A 21,573-nucleotide genomic window follows, 5' to 3' on the forward strand; every position below is an offset into this window, starting at 1 on the left:
AATTTGGAGAAGTAAAACCTGCATACACTAAACAATCAATTAGCAACAATTAGGAAAATTACAGGGTTACTTGAAAAGCTACTTATCTGAGAGATCTCCATTAATCTCTACAGCATGGTGAATTCAAATGCTTGGAGCTAGCAAGCAATGGTGAGGTTGCTAGCCATGTTCTTGAACCTTCGCATGTTCAAAACACAATGTATTTTTTGGCTTTACTGGCCAGATACCATTTTATAAAGCAAAAGGAGAATCTTTCTGTTAACTGACTCTGAAAAAAAGACTCTGTGTGCTAATGTGTTTATTGGCTTTTTGATCCTGAAACACAGCCTTTCTTTGCTCACAAACAAAATACAGACACAGCCATACGTCCCAAAAATTACATAGCTGAAGGAGTTTGCAAAAATTGTTACTGATAACCTTCAAAATCTATAAATGCTATCACTAAATCAATGTCTCCAAAAACAAGGGTGGGCTGACTAACCTCCATGAGGCAATGGCTGGAGTGCACTGAGGGCTTTTGAACAAAGTGATGGGGGAGGAATTCAATGACAGAGAGACAATTCGCAGTGTTTGCAGACAGAGCAGAGTAGCTCCAGCCCTTGGGGAGGCTGGGGAAAGCAGGGCACGAAGGGCACTTCCTTGGATCTTGGTGTCAGTGAGGAGCCCGCACTCAGCACGGCTGGATGGCAAGAGGATCTGCCCTGCAGATGTTCCCTTAGAAATGCAGCATGGCCAAAGAATGGATGATTGCATTCATAGTCCAGCCCCTCAGCAGGGGGAAAAGCTGCTTTGGGATCTCCTGCAAGTCCCAGGCAGACTGCAGGAACCTGTGGCATTGGGGAACAGATTCGTCCTGCCTTCTTCCAGTCAAGAAAGGATCAGACCTCCCCTGCTCTCCTGTGCTTGGCAGATATAATCACTTCCCAATTTCCTGGCACTTTCCTGGCTACTTAATGATGTTCTTCTCTTGCAAGTAGGAGCTCAAGCCTCTCCAACCCCCTGTATCAACATGGCAGGGAGCCTTTTGTCATCCCTCTTATCCTGTGCTCTTTAATTCCTAAAACTGTAACAACACACTCACTAGTTTGTTCCTTGACCAGCTCAGACTAGATACAGAAATGATCATTCTTCCATTCCCCTACAGTTGTTTCTCTCACGCTGATATACTTCATTCCCTTGCTAAGGCAGTATTACCCTCACACTGCTAACTGTCCTGCTGAGCACACCGACAGCCCAAGAAAACCTATCTTGAAAATATAAAAATGTCTTGAAAATCCCAACTATCTTGAAATTATTAGCCATTGTGACTTTCTTGATATGATCATGCTCCTTAATTCGCATGTCCTGTGATAATAAAAGGTGCTTGGGCATCATGCAACCCTATCAGGCTGAGTCCATGCAGCAGACCCACTGTAGGACAGAAATGCAAACGAATCCATCACATAAGCAAAGTGTTTTTAAACTGGGTAGACAGGAGTGATGCACAAACACCAAAATCCTTCCCTCCCACAAATGCATGCTCTGGGGCTGTTACTGCTTTTGGAAGGAAGAACCAAATGTTGGAGGAGCTGAGACAATAAACTGAATGAAGGGCAAACTGATGCAATGGTCCTTGGGCCAATAATGGGAGAAGTGTCAGCAGGGCAGAGAGGGAGAAATCTTTGAAAGCATGAGCAGAAGTCAAGCAAATAGGGGAGCCTCCACAGTTAAAACCATTGAACTGACCTGCTGTTCACCCAAGAAGCCTTGCTGAGGGCATCCTTCAGAGCAGGACAGAACCAGCTGGGGAATGAGAGAGCTGAAACTCTTCCTAAAAGGCACATAGCATTGCCAAGGCTGGGCAATATTTGTCTTTTCTTCCCTTGACAGGCCCTTAGGATTGTTGTTTCACCTCAGTAAGAAGCAGCATGTGACTTTGGGGGTCAAGAAGCAGGACAGTGAGGGCCCTTGCATTTGTGAGACATGGGTCTTCTGCTCTGACTGGACATTATTACTGATTTACCACTTAAACAGACACTGGTGCGCTACTTCATGTATCTTGAGTGCTTCTGAACAGTGATCAAGACACTGAACATATTTTGTTGTCCTTTGTTAGGATTTTGGACCAGTCCATGTGTAAGTATCATATAACAATTATAGGTCTATTTATCTGAAAACTGAGAAAGCGTGAAAGGGGATGAAATAATTCAAGGACTGAAAACAATTCCCTCCATGGGGAGAATTATGGAGTTCAGCCTGCCTGTCCTGTCAAAACAGCTTATCCAAAGCTGAGCTGATTACAGTGTATATGCACCTTTGTGAGGGGAAAATACATGGCATGGGAGAGCTTTTTAATCTAGGAGAGAAAGGTGTAAATGAACAAATGGCCAGAATACAAACACATATTTTCAAAGTCAAAGTAGGCGGTTCTGTTTAAAAGAGAAGCTAGAATACGGGAAAAGACAGACACTGTCGTGCTCTCAGTCTTCACAACACAACTGGTAGGGGTCTGGAAGAAACCTTAGTCAGGAAGATACTCTATGTCATGTAGGTCATGGACCAGTGCATCCCAATGCTCTGCTAGGACTTACAGGGCTACAGACCTGAGAACCTTTATGCCAGTGAAAATTCAGGCCATTTCGTTCAAACCGAAAAGTTAAATTAATTATCCAGATTAATTTAGTACAGTGAAAAACGTAAGTTTCTCTTCTCAAGATCCAGTTCTAGCAGCTTTACACTCGCTTCCAGTTACCACCTTGAAAGATTCAAGTCATATTTTATAAGCTCCGAGTCTTTTCTTTTTTTGCATAAGAGAAAAGCTTTTGAACGAGCTTGATACTCTTTTTTTCTCCTTTGATCTGTCTAATCACATGAATTAATTGACTGTTAAAAATTGTAAAATTCAAATCTCTTTCAGGAATTCCATAGAAATACTGAACTATGTCACGAATCATGCTTAAGATCATAGCTTCATATACTCCCCCCAGTGCCATGTGACTATCAACCCAGTATTGATTTCTTTTCATCTCAAAAACTGAAGTGATATTCATTGCCAAAATAAAAAGCTGTCTGAGTTATGAGAATGCACTGCCAGCAAGTTCCAGGATGAAGCATAGATATAAAAAAGAAAAAGTGGGGGAGGGGGTAGTGAAAGCATATGTGAAAAAGCTGAATATACTCTGCGAGATTTATATTAAAATAAGGCTTTCATAATAAAACAATACAGGAGCAAAGGTAATAGATGGATGCCACAATACCACTGATTTTGCCCAGAGCTAGATGGACCTTGCCTCTGGTTTAGCTTAGAGCAGCCCTGAGTGGCAGCCAGCCATGTCCCACTGGATTTGTCCCTGCCCATTTTTCCCCACCTAAAACCTTTCCTTTTGTCTGAGTGACTAAGACTCTTCTGGGGTTGGGGAAGGGGGATGAGAGACAGGATGAGACAGGACAGGGTGTAAACACATTGCCCCAAAATAATGCATAGATATTTCTCCCTTGCTGCTTTCAAGAGCTCTCTAATTGCCAAACAATGATCATGCTCAGGCACTTGAGTTTAATATGTACCTCCTACTGAGTGGTACTTCATACAACATTTTAACGTGAAAGATCAAGATGCGATTCACAGTGCTCACTCTCCAGGAAACTGGGCTCCCTGCAGTATAAATAGTAAAGGTAGCCACTGTACCTACTATAAAGCAATCCACAAAAAGGCAGCACCTGCTCTTCTCTGTGGTCTGCCTGGGGAACAAAACAGCAGAAGCCCTTAGCAGGAGATACTTTAAAACCATGTACCGGTCTCCAAAGTTACACACCATGACTCAGTCCTTCCTTGATTTCATGTGACCCAAACATGACCTGATGCACAAACACTCCCATGCTTAACTTAGCACCTTGTAACAAAAAAGACATTATTGGGTCCAAACAGACCTGAATTCCTCAAAGGAAACTATTCTCTTCCCTCAGTATGAGAAAGCGTTTTCTCCTAACACTGCCCCATCCTAGGTGAAGCAGGCTTTTTCCTTTCAGAAGTCTTTCATCACCTGCTGTGGCATCCTCTAGAGCTGCCTGCCCTTTCCTGACAGAGCGCCAGAGGAGTCTCTGCCCAGGTACTGTCTGCAGCAGATTGGCATCCCACGTGCTCTCCCTGAACCAGCTGCCTCATTGCACTGCTATTGATTCAGAGTTGGATTTCTGCAGCAAATCTATTGCATTTCCATTAGCAAGACTGCAAATGATGAAAACGCTCATTTATATCATTCCAGCTCTGCATCACAATTAGCCTGCTACTTAGCCTCCAGCAAGCCAAATTCTGCCTTCTCATCTGATGCTGAGAAAGTTCCCCAAGGTTTCTCTGCACCCAAAAGTTAGGCACTGCAAATCTGAGGTTGGCTGCTGTGTGCATTTATTTGCAGTGCATGAATAGGAAATAAAACAGTTCACTTAAAAGTACAGTAGATACTGAAGGAGGATAATTTCAGTCTCTGCAGTGGAAATCCAAACCCTGGGTTTTGTTATAACATCAATTATTAATCAGTTTTGCTTAGAAACTTATGATGCAGTAATCCCAGATGCCATTTTTAATAAAGAAACAATGGCCATACACTCCATATACCTATTGTATTTTCTATACTCACATATGCATACGTATATAAATGAGGAGGGAGACCATGCAGAAGTTCCATGTAACATGAATACATGGCTTATTCTCAGTGAAGTTTACAAAGTAAAACGAAGCTTTTAAAAATAAACACAAGCACAGACTACTATTTTTCACTGAGAAATTCAGACTGTTATTAAGAGAAAATACTTCAGGAAATACTGCTTTTTCTCCATCATGATCTGCGCATGATGCACAGTGCACAAAAGAAAAACCATACCCATGGGGTAGTTTTAAAAGCCATGAATTTGGGGTGCTTGGCCAAGAGAAAGAAACACAGGACCCATCAGTTCAGTCCTCTGCATGTTAAATAGAAAAACTGTTTCTATGCAAGCAATGAATGTTAAAAAGGGGAATGGTAGACATACAAAAATATAAATTTGTCTGAACAAACTCTGTGGTTGTTGAGGGCATTTTAAAGACAGTGTGACTAACTGCGCTAGGGAGAGGAAGTCTCAGTTATCACTTTAGAAGGCTTAATGGGCCTGAACCCCCTAAAAATTGCTGCACCTTATGAATCCCACCCCATCAGTCCCAATCCCACTTTACGCTGAGTGTTCCTGCCACAAGTATATATGTCTGTAAGCCATCGTGACCTTTGGGACAGCAGAGAAAGAAGTGTTTCGGGGAAATACAGGGTGGCTGGCTCAGTACAGTGGCACTTGCTTTATTGCTGCTTGTTAACAGAGGCCCAGTCGTGTCTTCAGAGCCCACTGAGATCAGAATCTCTTTATTACACTCTTGAGTTAGACTCAGAACTTGTCTGGTATCTTAACCGTGCTTGATTATAGCTTCCCTGTGACAAGATATTGTTAATTCACAGGACACATCAAAGAAAAGTCATGGCTTTCGAAACGAGTTTTCATATTGTGTAGCAGACATTTAACTTAGAAATTGAATCGCAAGGTTAGTCTCCCTATACACTGATTGGAGAAAGAGAGTTATTCCTGCTAGAGTCATGCTGGGAATTGCCTGGGGGAGGTCTCTTCCTTTATGCTGAATAGGAAGCTGAAGGCTGCCTAGCTTCCTCATGTACACATTTAAGTCAGGTGTCTGAAGCTAATCAACATCAATACTGTATCAGAAATTGAGCAACATCTGCTTTAAGGTGCTCCCCTCCTGCATCTTCAAGCTTTGGGGAAAAAGCAATCACCCTTGCAGCACTGCCCTGCATAATAACAGTGAGTGTAGAAAAGGTTGGTATATAGCCTGTGCTGTATCATCTGCTCTCCCCTCCTGGAGAGTACAGTCCCCTGCAGCTCTCCGAGACATCTCTAACCTTGACACTTTCAGAGGCTGCCAGGCATGGACTCAACCCTACAGTGCTGAGATGAGGATTTGAGCTGCAGAGCATGGGTCAGAATTAGACTGTTTCAAGAAAAAAAAAAAAACCACTGTGTGAAGCTCCTATGAACAAACCCTCGCTGTCCATAAATTGAAGCCTTCAGGTGGGCTGCAGCACCTATAACTGGAGGGAAAGGCTCCCTCCAGCCTGCCACAGAGGTAAAATACAGACCATCACAAATCACTGTGTATAGGAGAAACGACATCAAATGCAGAGCTGAGAAAGAACAAGCAGAGGTGAAAGAGGCAGAGAGAAATTGCAAGGAATATTTACAGTACGATACCAAAACAAGGCACAGGCTAGTTTTCTTTCCATTTTTGCCATCCCTAGCTCTAAAAAGACACAAGAAATTCAGCCATTGTGCCTGGATAACTTTGGAGGGGAACTGGGACCACTTCCTAGGTAAACACCCACTACCAGTGCTTAGAGGCACTCTTTTAACACTTTTTCCACTGAGGATGAGAAAGCAGCAGCTTTTGCTGATGCTGGCCCAGCACACCTGAAGTGGCAGCAGAAGTCAAAAACAAGAGAAGGGAGCAGTCCCAGTCAGGGGTGGTTGCAGCAGTGCACAGCCCTTTCTCTGCTTTGCCACATTTTCCAGGAGAGGTAGGAGGGAGCCCTTCCTGTCCCTGAGGGGCATGCACATGTCTGGTGCTGCACCCACCCACCTCTGCCTGTTACAGCCAGCACAACTCGGTAGGCACAGAGGTAGGGAGATGCAGACATGCCTGTTGGTTATCTGCTGGCCACCAGTGTGGTGCGAGGTGTGCAGCTGGCCCATCAGCACACAGCACGTAAGGTAGCCAGGGAAGACAGAAGTGGAAAGGACACAGGGGCAGCGCAGATGTGTTGCCAGGGAGGTGCATCTTCTGGACTCTGGTCTCTACCGGGCCTTTTGCTCTGCTCACAGGGAAACCCACTTCTGCAAAGTCCTCGTGCTGTGGTCTGTCTCCTGCCCTGCCTCTTGTGTGCGCTGTGGCACCTCACCAAGTCAGGAGAGTTGTGATCCCAAAGCCAAGGGCTCAGGCACCTCCACTTCGGGGCAGAGCCAAAATGCAGGAGCGCTGCACTCTTTGGCAGAGCTGTCACACCAGGAAGGCAAGCCTACATGGACCTGGGTGGGTGGTTTGGGGGGAAATCTGCTTAAATTGAAAGAGAAAACAGTGGGAAGACCTGTAAAGAGGGGAGTGGTTGGTTTGCAGATGTATAGACGCAGTTATTACAGAAACACAGTTTTGACAGTACTACAGAACCATGTCTATTACCAGCCTCAGTAAAGGGTGGAATTGTATTTAAAGGTGATGGTGTAGGAAGAGGTAAAATTTAGCTCCTGAACTGTGTTAGCACTTTTACAATCTGCATGTCTTCTCAGAGGGAGGGAGATTGTAGGTTAGTGTGTACTATTATATGCTGCTTGTAACAAAATCTTCTCTGGTGTATTTATGCTAATATTGACACGCTCCCTAAATATGGTAATGCTTTAAAACATTCACCTTTCCTTTCTGTTTCAGCAAAGAGGAAATGATATTATAATATAAAATGTAAACCAAACAGAAAGGAAGAGATTATTTCTGTATTGATAAAGGGCAATGTATAATAAGAGTGAGACCAGTCTTGAATCTAATGCACAGACACAATTACTAGGATTGTCTCTCTTCTCTTTCTCTTCCAGGCTCCAGGAGAAAGAAGAATCAATTAGCTCTCTGCAGACTATGACCTTGAAGGATACAGCTTTAAGGGGAATATGCTGAGTAAGACAGAAAAGAGAGGAGAAGAAGAGAAAAGGATTTTGAAACTCATGGAAGGGCTTGGTTTAGAAACAATGTATCAGCCACAGAATATAAGATGTGTCAGGGTTTTTTTATTTCTGCACTGGAAAAAAAAATTATCAGCACAAAAGGGGCTTTCTGGGAACAAGTTACCTCACCCTGCCTGAAATGGAAAAAAGGATACTGAGAGGCAAAAGAAGGGACAATCCAATTTGCAGATGCTACTTTCCTAGCCATCTCTCTGAGAATTTTATAGCTGTCAAAGGCATTCATAAAAAAAAAAGTTATCACTGATGCAATCTGTCAACCTCTCCAACAAATCTTGCTCTACATAAAACACAATGATGTGTTTGAAATGCAGCTGTTTCAAAAACCCCAAGACGGTGCTTTTAGAGCTGTCCAAAAAGTTCTTTTCATGACTTTTTGAATTCTTAGGCAGATCTTCTGCAGTGTACTTTCCCAGCTATATTTTCTTATTTTTCTTTGCAGGGAATTGCAGTCCCTTGCCATAGTCAGGATTACATGCCACAGTTAGAATAAATACTGTCTATACAACCTTCTCCCTCAGAGCAACCCAAACTTGACCTGCTGCCAGTTCTTCCTCTCCTTTCAATCTGTATCTATCTGGAAGTCTATGATGCCTTAAAACATATTTATCTTAAGAAAATTAAGGCAACAGTGAAAAAACAAACTCAACTCAATCACCTAATTTCTGGACAACCATTTATTTCCCAGATGTGAGCGGATCTGATTGCAGATAATAGCTTTTTGTCAGTGACTGCTCCAAAGAATCTCTTCCCTCCCATCCCCTACATTTACTTGAAGTTAGCCATGTTATTGATAAAGGCTTGCCTCACATGTGGAAATTCAAGAGGATGAGGGTTGTCCTGACATAACTAGCTTTTTGTTGCTTCTCCCTCTCACACAAAAGAGGCCATTTTGACTGGATGGTGGTCCTTGGTCACTTTATGAAGTAAAAATTGTTGTCATATCTTTGATGTCACTTATAATATTTGCACTACAAAAAAAGATTTTCTGCACCAGCGACAAAAAAAAAAAAAAATCACTTAGTGTAGTCCTATATAACTGCAAAGGTGGTTAAGTGTCCCAATAATTCAAGTAATGTCCTACCTACCACAGACAAAGCCCCCTGTCATTGAATTGCACAGCAATATTTCCCTATTAGGCTGTTTCCATCAGACAAATTACTTTTAATCTGAAGGCTGATTGTCACCCATTATCTAAGCAAAAGGCAGCAGGACTTCTACAGGAATACTTAAAATTTTCTTTCAGCGATTCTGGAATTGTTGTTCAGGACTGACTCTCAGCCAAAAGGACCTCCACTGAAATCACTGTAGTTATGCTCATTTTCACCGGCAAGGTGGTTGGCTCAAAATGTTACATATAATCCAATTGCCATATATCTATACTGAGTCCAGTCCTGGTCAGGCTAAACTTAGTAGCGAACTTCTAGTGACTTCAGGGCTCCAGGGTGAGGTCCAGTATGTACCACCTACAAGGTGGCCATCCTGCGGCATTACAGGGAAGGCACAAGGGAGAATAACTGAGATGGGGTCCTGCAAGGCAGTTTGCAAGGAACACAGTTGCTCGTTCTGATCACTGCAGCTTTCCAAAGGAAGCCTCAGCCCTGTGCTCTCAGCACAACGGCATGCTGCCTTCTCTTCTAGAGTTGTACAATTTTACACGGCTCAGGAATTGCTGGCTTGATCTACTCCGGATTTGATGGGTTAAAATGATGAATGTCAAAGAAATTACACTTCAGCAATGCGGTATTTTGATGCTTTATGATCACTACTGGGAAAATAATCCAGGTACCCTGGATATTTTTTTGCTTTAGGGATGAGCAAAGACTAATTTGGAAACTGACCCCTCCTGCATCAGCCAGAATGCTTTCCTGAAACGCCCCACAAAAGTCAATGAGGCAATGTCTGAGAAACAGGTCCAACAAGAATCAGCTCCTAGAGGAGGGGAAAGGTGCAGAGAAACATGTGCTATGCTTTTAAGAGAAAGGGAAAGCTTATAAGTTAACTGCTAAATTAATAATTCCCAGTCTCTAACTGCTTCAAATACACTCTCTTTCCCACTGTCCTCCCAGACTGTTTCAGGAGGATGACAGGGATGTTTGCCAGCAATGGACTTCAGGAAGAGGGTAGTAGAAGTGCTCTGCAGGCAAGGCAAAGAAAATGAACACACATAGAAGATACGGCACAGGATGCAAATCAAATTTCTAAGGAAAATACGCTGATAGAGCATGTGGAATAGCTATCAGATAAACCCTTGAAGTAAATCACATACTTCCCTACAAGTGGATGCAGAGAAAAGGGTGGTACTGGTGCTTTACAAAGGTCCCAAATGAAGCACTCTTCATTGCCATGCACACCTCAGAACTAAGTTCAGAGGCCCCTACGTGCTCTCCTCAGAAGGTAACCCATGCTATACCTGTCTTAGCATATATAAGCTTTGCATGCCAATCACATCTCCTCCTCGAGGACAGCTGCAGAACAGTTAAGTGCCTTTTTTTTTTTTTTTGTGGAAGGGAAAAACAAAGAAACACATAGCTTCTACTTACAAAGTTTTGGAGCAGTTTGGAGATTGGTTTCTGTTGCTTGCGCCTGAGATGCTGTGGTAGGCTCCAGGGAGGGTGGTGATAGCGAAGGTGCGGCAGAGGACAACAGCCCAACATCTAGGATGCGGTTATACAGAGAAGGCTGGAGGAACGGTTTGGAGGGCACGAGCGAGCTGTCATTTTGCACTGTCACTTCAGCCTTGCTCTTGGGGCTAGGTACAGGGAAGGGTGAGGCATACACCTCCGAAGGCACCCAGGCAGACAGAGCTGTAGGATCCACAGCGCTCTTTGGGTCTTGTCCTATCCTCCCAGGGTCAAGGTGGGTAGGAGAGTCATACTCAAAAATCTTGTCCACAAAGACCCACTTGAGGCCAGCAATGCAGAGGCAAAGGCTGAGCAGGCAAGCCAGGATAGGGGCGATGCAGATCTTTTCAGAGTTGAGGCAGCCCTTCAGTCGCTCTGCCTCCAGGCACACACAGCAGGTCGTGGCAAGGCCTGCTATCCCCTGGACCCTCCTGTCCTCTCTTTGGGTCCCCGGCATGTTCTCCTCAGCCGGGAGCCCGTTGAGGGACGCATCAAGGCTCAGCTGAGCTGAGGGGCTGGGGAAAGTGTCGGCAGCTACTTCAGACATGTTTAAGCATCAGCTCTCAAACAGCTCACCTCCAAAAGGCCTTAACTCTATCACAGTCCATTACTGTGAGACACAGACAAAAAGAGATGGTAGTAATAGTCACAGTGCTCTGCAAAAATCACAGAGTGGGAGTCAACAAAAGGTCCGAGCTCAGCAACATCATCCAAACTGGGAGAGGAGCAATGCACAGGAGAAATGAGACCACCCCTGTCCCTCCCTTCCCCCTAGCCCTCTGTCACTCTCTCTGCCTCTCTGAAGCAAGAGTAGCTTCACAATTACTGAGCTCCTGTTAGCTGGCCACTTTTATAATTCCTTAAATGCCTCTCAAGCAATTCCAGCTCTTCTGTGGGAGGGAAGAAACATCCCCCAAAAGCAAGCGCAACAAAACAAAACAGGGGAGGAGGGTGATGAGAGAAAGAAAACCACGGACACCAAACAAATTGACCGGATTAAGTGAACCAATAGCCCAGAGTGAAAGGCAAGACTCTCACCTTGAGCATCTGAGGCTGGTATCTGCTTAGACGAGGAAAACAATTGTCATGCGGTAGAAGGAGCAAAAGCAAAATCTGTAACAACAGCGGCAGCGGCAGAAGTGACAGTAGCAGCAGCATCCTGTCGTGTTACAGCGGCGGCTGAAAGAGGCTGAATCATTACAGAGCAGCAGGTGCTCGCTGTCTGAGCATCACTGCAAACAATATCATTACACAGAGGTTTGAAAGGAAGAACGATGCCAAGACGGTGGTAACTCCCTTTCTCTCCCCTCCCTCTTTGTCCTTATTGAGCGCTCATTCACCTTCCTCCTTCCCCCCCCGCCCCACTCCCCCAGCCCCCTCGCAGCCTGTTTCCCTGATGTACAGACTTGCTCCTTCCTCCCCTACCCCACCCCCCGCCCTCCGCAGGGCTGGTCTGAGGGAAATCAGTACACCCAGCAACGCAGGACTGTCAGTGACTTCCTATTTTATCCAATTAGGGGGAATAAAGGCCATCAAATCAAAGGGAAGGAGAGGGCTGGAGTTGCGCGCCCGCCCGCTCCCTCTCTCCATCCGAAGCGCGGCCAGAGGCGGCGGCGGCTATCGATGACAGGGTCCTACGGCGAGGACCGGGTGTCGGTGGGAGCTCTTTGGGCTGGACTGGGCTCGCTCTGCCTGATACCCGATCTCTCCCAGCGGGAAGACCCGCTTTCCGGCAGCAGTTTCTCCCTGCCTGACAGCTAGAGACAGCTTTTCTTTCCAAGCCCCTGAATAAGTTTCGTTCACTCGGAACAATGCTGAGATGCATCTTAAGTCAAGCAGAGGAAAAAAAAACAAAACCCAAAAGCATTCCTGCCTCTGACAAATTTGCTTTTATGTTACTACAAAGAGGTTTGCATAATTTTTTTTAATATTTCATTTTTCAACCTCCCTCCCAAACCCCTCCAAAACCAAAAAGCAAAGACTTCACACTAAAGCCAGCTCCTGAACACACTTTTCAAGAGCTCACATGCTGCTAACATATATATCCTCACTCCCCCTTAGACTAAAAAAAACCAAAAAACAAAAAACAAAGAATATTATTATTAACAAGGCTTCCACTTTGTTCTTCAATTTACCTGTCATTCCTCACCTCTACCAATACCTAGTATTAACTCCCATTTCCACCAGTGCAGTGTAATACAGGGGTATTAACATAACGAAAGTAAGATTAGAATCAGCTCCATTCCCAGTCTCTTTTGTCTCCCACAGAAAAGTACACCTGTGTAACAATACAGACATGTGTATAAAAGGAGAGGGGCTTTTAACACCATTTCCAGTTCCTTGGACTTAGTGAAAACGTTTGCACTGAAGATTTGGCAGCATGAATCCCCCCTTCTCCTTAGTATAAATGGCTGCAGGATGCATAAGGAAACAAAGAATCAAGTGCTACAAATTGCCCCAAACTCATTTTTGCTGGTACCTTACTCAGGCATCCAAAAAGTAATTTCCTTTGTAGTTACGTATTTTCAGTAGTGACAAAAAAGACATCTGTCTCTGCCCATCTCGTCTTCCTGCCTCCCCCCACCCTGACTTCCATGGGAACATTAGTAACATTCGCATAAAAAAAGGTTTGTCAAAATTTCAGTGAATCCCATAGTGTTTTCACAGACTCTCATGTCAAGGACTAATTGATGGATGCCTGATCACAAAGCTTCCTGTGAGGCAGTAGTAGCCAACTGAAGTAATCACGATGCTACTACATTCAAGCGCCTGGAGAATTTACCTTAAAGCACAGCCAGTGATAACACTCTCTGGAAGAATGTAAAAAGACAAATCGTCATACAATCTAGTCTACATTACCACTAAAGTGTCTGGTCCTCAGGTTAATGATGTGATCAGTAACCTCAGACAGAACGAACAGCTTGCATTGCATATTTACTTACATGCCTCCTCTTATTACAAAGCACATGTGCTCCTTAGCTGGTAATATTCTGCATGACTGCAGCCTCTTTCAAGTATCTCAAAACCTATTTCAAACAGCAGTAACAACACAGCCACTGTAGAAAAGGTAACATCACAGCAGTATTGCTGTGACAGTTGTGGTGGTCTGTGGGTACAAGTAAGCAAGGTTTCTTAGGGAAAGGATGTATCTTTTATTAGATTAACTGACAAATCTGGGAAAACCAGACATACTTTTGCACACACAAGTTGCTCCTCCAGTGTGAAGCTGAAGCAACATTCTTCAAAGCAGAGTGCAAGTTGAGAACCAGCTGGGAATACTCTCTTCATTGCACAGATGAGATACCGCAGCATCTGAGTGCTCGGCACAAATTTTTTAAAATGTCATGCCTTCTTCATCCATGGCTAGTATTTCAACCTTCCTATTTCCAGTAAGACAATTTTCCCTGCTGTCACTGCTCTGAGCTTGTGTTTAATCCACTGCCCTGTCCACATCTTCCCTGCACTGTCCTTCCAGGCAAACTACCTGTGTTCAGTCTTCTCCTATAATCTTCACTACTCTCCAGCCCACCCACATTTAACTGCTGTCCTTCAGATTATGTTTCTGCTTTGCTCACATCTTTCAGGCACTGAGGTGAACAGAAATGCATGTGGAGGTCTTGCACCTTTCTTACAAGGGTTGCCATGAAGTTGAAGTAATTGTGCGCAATGCTACATAGCTGGACAGGGAGATGGATTATTACTGGTTCAGACCACGGGCTGCCACGTCCGCATGCACAGTGCCTCGTGAAACCTCAGAGCCTCTTGTTCCAGTGGGGACACTTCCAGGGGCTCCCCTGCATGTGTGTGCATTGCCCCTCTCCTCACCCTGCTGCCAGAGGGGCCGTGAGCTCGCAGGGCCTGGGGAAGGGCTCTGCCAAAGGGGCCTCGCCTGCCGCCCGAGCCCACTCAGCTAAATGGAGCCAGGATAGCTTCTGCTACCTCCTTGCTTTTTCACGCTCTCCCCCCCTGGCCAGGGCCCAGCCTGCCTGCACCATCTCCTGCCGGTAGGCAACCACCTCCAGCCCCTCCCGCCGCCTCCGCGGCCGCAGCATCTCCGTGGGGCCTGGCTCCCTTCCAGGCTGCAGTACCCTCCTCTGCTGCAGGTCCCTTCCCCCGCGGCACCTCCAGACCTGGCGCACAGGCTGCCTGCTTCAGCATCGCGCAGCCAGCTCTGCTCAGACCTCCTCCTCCTCCTCCTCCTCCTCCTCCTCCTCCTCCTCCTGCCGTCCCCCGCCCCAGGGAAGTCTGCAGAGCTGCTTCAGCCTCCGGGCCGCGCTGGAGCTGCGGGGTGCTGGGGCTTGCAGCGAGGAGACCAGGGCGGCACCCTGCCTTCGGGGTGCCTGGCGGCTCCCCTTGCTCCCCGGCCGACCAGGGAGAAAGGCAATGCTGAATCACTGGCCCGCCTGCTTCCCTGGCCCCGCTCCACAGGTGGCCAAAGCCAGGGCCAGGACACAGCCTGTCCGCCATGCTGCAGCCCGATACTGCACAGTGCTGGCTCCTCGCGGGACCCTTTGGACAAAAATGCAACCCCACCCTCTTTGCCACGTCTGGGTTGGTAAGGGAGCACGCTGCCTTTTGTGCCAGCTCTCGCGGCTGCGGTAAAGGCTGATGGTCTCTCACTTTGGGTCTGAAGATATGACTGTAAACTGAAGGTATAGTTCGCTGGTTTGGGGGGTTCTTTCTGCTCCCCTTTCCCCCCAAAGCAATGCAGAAATACTTTCCTGCAGCTGCCGTTTTGAGGCTTTTACATTTCTGTAGCGACATGCTAGCACTGGCGTGCTGTGCTTAAACATGGGTTCTGGCCCAAGCTGGAAGAGATGAGTGCCTTGGAAAAGAGCCAGAATTGGTTAACAGAAAGGGAGACTCTGGAAGAGAACAAGAGGGAGCATGACCTTGGAGGTAACAAAGTTTTACTAGGGTAGCCCATTGGTGGTGGGCAATACAGAAGGGTAAGGAAGGAAATTACTTGCCTGTTTGTCATCAGGTTAGGTCCTTACGCAAAGATTTATTTCTGATTATTATATAGCTTGGGCCTCCTTGGCTTAGAGGGAAAAGTAGTGTGATTCTACACTAATGAAGCTAGGCTGTGACTGAGATTTGGACTCTTGCCATATGTAAGTGACAGGTTGAAACTCAAAGGCTTACAAAACTGGAATTTTATTTTGTGGAGTGTTTTTGCAAAGTTCTACTCCCAACAGACTCAAGGAAAGACACAAATCCGAAGTTGGAATTAACCTCCAGCCTATGATGAGGAGGAACAAGCTGTATCTGTTCCTCCAGTTTTACAGGTCCTAAAAGGAGGTTGATTTTGTATTACCAAACTGCAGAGGACCATTCTTTCTGGCCAGCCACAAATATGTGGATGAAGCTTAAATAGATATGTGATCATAACTGACAACATCCCGCAAATTAGAGCAGCAAGTACCATTTAACTCAGATGACCCTTCAGTCATGCCATAATCAGACCCAAACCTGCTGAAGGTTTTTGAAATTAGGCTTGGCAAGTCATTCTCATAGAAGCCATTGGATATCAAATACGCAACTGCTTTAAATAAAGTCCCAGTAGCCCACAAAAAGATTCTCTAAGAATTACCTACTTTCTTGCAACTACTGGGACATTAGGAAAGTAAAGTATGTCTTCACAAGCGGTTATTCATGACTCTGTTGGATCACAGCTTAAGAAAGGATGCTCAGGGGATCACAGATCAGTGCAGGGCAAGTGATTTTCCCCCAGGCCACTGCTTTCCTTTAAGAACATGCCAATTCCTCAGAAAGAAGCAAGCAGCAATATGTGGCATCAACTGCTCCATCATGTGTTTGACTGCACTCCCTTTTTTTCCACACATTGAGAAATTAAAAGCATTGTAACCAAGAAGCTAAAAAGAAAAAAAGTGCACATTCATTAACAAGAGATTGATGAGGAAGATAAAAGGATCTCTTTTTATTGATTGCAGGCACTTTCTTCAAATTAAATAAGTGCACTATTTAAAGATGGGGGGGGATGACCCAAAGCAAGTGAGCAGGCCCAATAAACAGCATCACTGCCAGCAATCATGGTGTGGGAAGAGTGGGCTATCACACATGATGCAAACGATTCATTTATTCCTGTTTTCAGTGCTTCACCAACCTCCCCGCCTTAATCCATCTCCCTTGGACTGATGCCAGTACTCTCTCCCTTTGAGTCCTTCCAAAAGCCTTCACTAAAAACCTCATCTTTCAGCTCAAATGGCGCATGGAGAAAACTTCATTTTGTTTCTATACTGGTCCTGTCACTGGAACTGCAAATGTTAAAATGGGACAGGCTAACAGTCGCATACACACACATCCCATTTTTCACCTGATGGAAAGCAAACAGGATACATGTGCTAGTGCTGTTTATATGTCTCTGCCCATTACCACCACGTTTTCCCCTTTATGTTTTTTTAAACCCTCTGGCCATTTGCAGCCATATGTGACTGAGGAGAAGGAACATCAAGCCCGTACAAAAATGCAGGAAAACTTGAGCAGTAAAAGTACAAACCCTTAAGCACTTATTCAGCCTTAGACATGAGGTTAAATACATCAATGTCAGCAGAATCATTAGTGTGCTTAATTCATTTGGTATAAGAGGGCTGCTGTAGGAAGACCCCCTACCCTCAGACAACACAGGAGACAGGGACATGAAGGGGCTGTATCCAAACCATCTCCATACCCTGAAGCCAAACCCACTATAATGGAATTATTGCACTGCCCACATAGGTGTGTCAGAAGCAGGTCTTCACACTAATACATTTCTTGGAAATGTCTGAAGCACAGAATACAAACTTCAGTGCTTGTAAAAACATTTGGGAGAGCTCATGTTGCCTCTGTGGCAGCATTTTCTGTACTGATGTCACGTGTACGTTTACACCAGGAACATGCTTTCTGTAAGTCCAATAGCTGTGGCTTGCAGAAACAGTGATTTGAAAAAACAACACAACTACAATGGCTGTTTCAAGAGATGTTTATACTTTAAATAGCTGCAGCCAGTAATTGAAACTGAAAACTGCCACAAAATGGGCTGTTATTTCAGGGGAACCAAAAGGTTTTCTGAGTCTTTTCATCTTCAAGTGAAATGTGAGACACCGAGTTTCTTTCATCCTAATCAAAAGCAGAGCTAGTGGCACTACACGAGACACAGAAATCCAATATCAAACCACAAATGTCAGGGTTTTTCATCAATGACACTGACTCATTCCCCTAGCCTCTGCTCAGTCACAAAACCGGGATGAGCCCTGCCACTGTTCAGGCTAATGATAATTAGCTCTGCCATGTGGTAAAGGAGCATTTAAGAGATGCAAAGACATGTAACATGCTCAGCTAGGCTCTTCTGTCTGAGGGCAGAAGCAGCAGAAGAAAGACCATGTGCAGTTTTCTGTTTTGTTTTGGTTTTGGGTTTAGCTGGGGCAGCATTGTAGTCACTCATTAACTCCCACCCACCTTAGTCTTGAAATGCATCTGCGTGCCTGCATTTGAGCCACTTTATTCAGATGGAAGAAATTCCTTGTGGGTGTCCATGGGACAGTGGCAGTACTGCTACTTTGCACAGGCATGGCTATGCAGGATTTCGTGCTGGCCAGCCTTCATATCCACAGTGCTGCTGCTGCTGGGGAGTCACTGGACACTGATAATTTGAGTAAAGGTCCCAAAAGCCCTGAATCAAGGAATTATCCCTCCCCCATTGACCCCTGGTTAATAAAGTACTTAAACGTGCATGGAGTTAAACAAGTGGTGAAATGCCTTCCTGATTAGAGATGGGCTACATCATACATTTAAGTGCCTTTTTGAATCAGAGCCTAATTCAGAAACTGAAAAGGTATTTTGGAGCGTAGTGCTGTGGTTTCATGATAAACAGTTTGGCAGCAATATCATCCTTTTCCCTGTCTCTCCTTTCTTTTTGCTCCCTCTGTTCTGTCACCTGCACTAATTCGTAACATTGTTCATGTGGCCAGGATTTCAACTGGATCAGAGAACTGATTTTTGACTTATAAAGAATTTCTTTTAAGTTGTTTTTTTTTTTTAATGGGTAAGCTTACCAACTAATTCCCAGCCTGGTCCCATAAACATATATAGGCTGGAAGAATGGGGACCATGGTCCAGAGGACAGAAGTTCCTTGACCTTGCCTTCTCACCAAAGACTCTGCATAGTGAAACCATGACCCAAGACCCTTCCTGAATCTAGGCTTAACTTAGGCAGAAGCTCCTGGAAGATCCCAACAAGATACCCATTATTCTGAAAAATCTTGACTCTACTTACACCTTTCATTTTTTTGTAAAGACAAATTATTTTTGTACCTACACATATTCCCAACTGCTGCTGTTTAAAACTTAAGGCATCAAACTTTACTTCACTTTAAAGTGTCATTTTCAAAATTTCCACTACACATGGACTTTTTCATAGAGTAACTCTCTAGCATATGTATATTCAATAGTTTGGCTGTTAGAAAAACAGAAGGAAAGAAGTCAAAGACATAGAGCCAGCCTAACACATGGAAGAATTTCTGTAGCATTACATAAATGAGTATTAATGATATGACATTGACATATTACTGGCTTAGATTTGTAAAGTACATCTTACAGTGCAGTCATACATTCAGAATCTGCAAGCTTCAGAATTTTGCTTGCAGAAAATGTTATGATTTCAGCTCAAGAGCTGGTTTGCTTAGCAGCTCTCTGCAAATACCTCCAAATAAAGATTTTAATCTACCTTATCCTAAATCAAGATATTAATTCAGTCCAGCTCTGGTCATGTCTATATGTAGCCTGATTATGCTCAAGTTAGCAGAATTGAGACGTTCGCTGTTTAAAACAGATAAGAAACACAGTATTTATAACTGCAAAATTCCAACAATAACAAAAGCAACAGCTCTCATCATGCCTCAGAATCCTAGTATCATCAAGGACATTTAATATTTAATATTTAATATTCTTTCTTAGTGCATTCAGAAAGCCATAGAAGGCATGAATCACTCCTTTGGCATTGGCTAGAAAACTTCGTCAATTTCCAGCAAATAATTAAGAAGAATTCAGATAAGTATGACAAAGGAGATTTTATGTCTAGTCATGAGTTTTCAGTAGTGTAATCAAATATGGTTTTACTACATAGCTATGTTTTGAATGTAAACCCTAGCCTGCATTTTAAAATGTCTTGTCACATCTTTCTCACCCCTGCATCCAGGCTCTCTTTGTGCTATATATGGTCTGGCACAAAACCAAAACTCTCACCTTTTAGAAATCAAAATCCAAATTGAAGTAAGGTGGATAATTAACTCTTCTCATACACAGGACTTTAATATTCCTGCATCAGGTTGGGTCTTGTCAAGAGCAAGAGAGGAAAACAGCAAAGAGGAAACTCTGAAACCTTAAAGAAATCTATCTGCTGTACTCTCATTTCATTGACGCAGGCTCTGTGATGCTCCAGACACTGAGCAGACCCCTACACCAGGGTAAAATGGGTTCATTATAACTTGTTTGCATTTAACACACAGGCATGCACAGCTCAGGGCAATGTGGGCCATTGCTGCTGGATGGTGTAAGAGCAGTAGGGTAGCTTTGGAAACACCCTCTTCTGCAAGACATTGGACAACCTGGAAGTGGAGCATAGGAGGCAGTGACAGAGCAAAAACCAGGTCTTTAAAGCCCACAGCAGGACAGAGGAAGGCAGGTAAATGGAGCCTTTGCTACAGAACCCAGGTATTTCTAATCCCCACTACTGACAACAACAGTATGTGACAGAGTGTTTACACACTCATACATACATATGTATCAGAAAGAGTTCACAGCAATCACCATTTCATTTGATGGATGCATTATTCCTGCAGCATTTCCTGCATTCAAACTGCAGGTCAGGTTCACCGGAGGTGCCTTATATCTGCCTGCGTTTCACCACAGAGGCTGTGGAGTGGCAACGGGACTACAGGGGACAGGCTGTCTTTTTCCTTTTTCTTGAGGGTGCCTAAGGAATAAGTGCATTTATTCTGAAAGAGTATTTGAAAGGGTGGTCCAGACAGGCAGGGCTGAGGTCGCACTGTATCCTGTGTTCCCAGCCGAGCTCATCCAAATTACCATCCAGAGAAAAAGTCAAATAAAATAGAGCTGTCCTCATGTACACCACTATTGGTGGTGTATTGGGTCTGGCTGAGATGGAGTTAATACTCCCTATAGCAGCCCTCATAGCACTGTGCTCTGCATCAGTAGCTAGAAAGGTGTTGATAACACACCAGTGTTTTGGCTACTGCTGAGCAGTGCTGGCACAGCATCAAGGCTGTCTCTCCAACATTTTTGCCCCCCCCCCTCAACGGCAGGCTGGGGCAGGGCGAGATCTCGGGAGGGGACATAACCAGGACAGCTGACCTAAACTAACCAAACAGATATTCCATACCATATGACGTCAGCTCAGATATAAAGCTAAGTAAAGGGAGACGGAAGGGGGGGGCATTTTTGCCTTCCGGAGCAACAACTACGCGTTCTGAAGCCCTGCTTCCCAGGAAGTGGCTAGACATCGCCTGCTGATGGGAAGTAGAGAATAATATCATTTGTTTTTCTTTGCTTTCGCGCACGACCTTGGCTTTCACTTTATTAAACTGTCCTTATCTTGACCCACGAGCCTTTTGTTATATTTTCTCCCCCCTGTCCAGCTGAGAAGGGGGAGTGATAGAGCGGCTTTGGTGGGCACCTGGCATCCAGCCAGGGTTAACCCACTACAGTATGCTAAGTCTGTGGTGGGAAAGGTGGCCATGATGGTGGGGAAGGGAAACAAGCACCTACAGGCTGCAAGGAGGATGCACTTAGCGACCTTGGCTTGTAAACACACAGATAAGGTGAATTGTGTCCCTAAATCCCTTTCTGATCAGGGCCATAGTTTGAAGCTAGACCCTATAACACTCTACCATTCCCTCAGACATTGACTGCTGCAAAGATGGGGCCAAATTTCTTGCCAGCGTGGGCAAGATTTCAGCCTGCTCAGCCACAGAGATGGTGAAGTCCTAATACCTGCTTTCACTTGAGGGATGCCTTGCTCTTGCTTAAAAATTCCCTGCATACTGCTTAACTGCCACTTTACTCCAATTAAATTAAAAGCTGCCAAAGGGCAAAAAATCCTCTCTATGTTTCTAATTTCACACTAAACCCTGTG

General features: G+C 44.7%; 1 protein-coding gene across 11 annotated transcripts in view; it reads right to left on the bottom strand.

Annotated features, from left to right (window-relative positions):
• The window catches only part of NRG1 (neuregulin 1), a 184,996-nt gene that overhangs the window by 91,973 nt on the left and 71,450 nt on the right, over positions 1-21,573 (bottom strand). For 4 of the 11 annotated variants that reach the window (XM_052778029.1, XM_052778027.1, XM_052778026.1 and 1 more), the window contains exon 1: positions 10,341-11,093. The exons of 6 other annotated variants lie outside the window; for them this stretch is intronic. In XM_052778029.1, coding sequence (XP_052633989.1) covers positions 10,341-10,968 — 628 coding nt within the window. In that variant the 5' untranslated portion in view covers positions 10,969-11,093. Of the gene's footprint in view, positions 1-10,340; positions 11,094-11,459; positions 11,573-21,573 lie in introns of those variants that run through there. One more of the 11 variants, XM_052778024.1, reaches the window with a different exon arrangement.

This window comes from Harpia harpyja, chromosome Z (genome assembly GCF_026419915.1).
Source record: "Harpia harpyja isolate bHarHar1 chromosome Z, bHarHar1 primary haplotype, whole genome shotgun sequence".
NCBI classification, from domain to species: Eukaryota; Metazoa; Chordata; class Aves; order Accipitriformes; family Accipitridae; genus Harpia; species Harpia harpyja.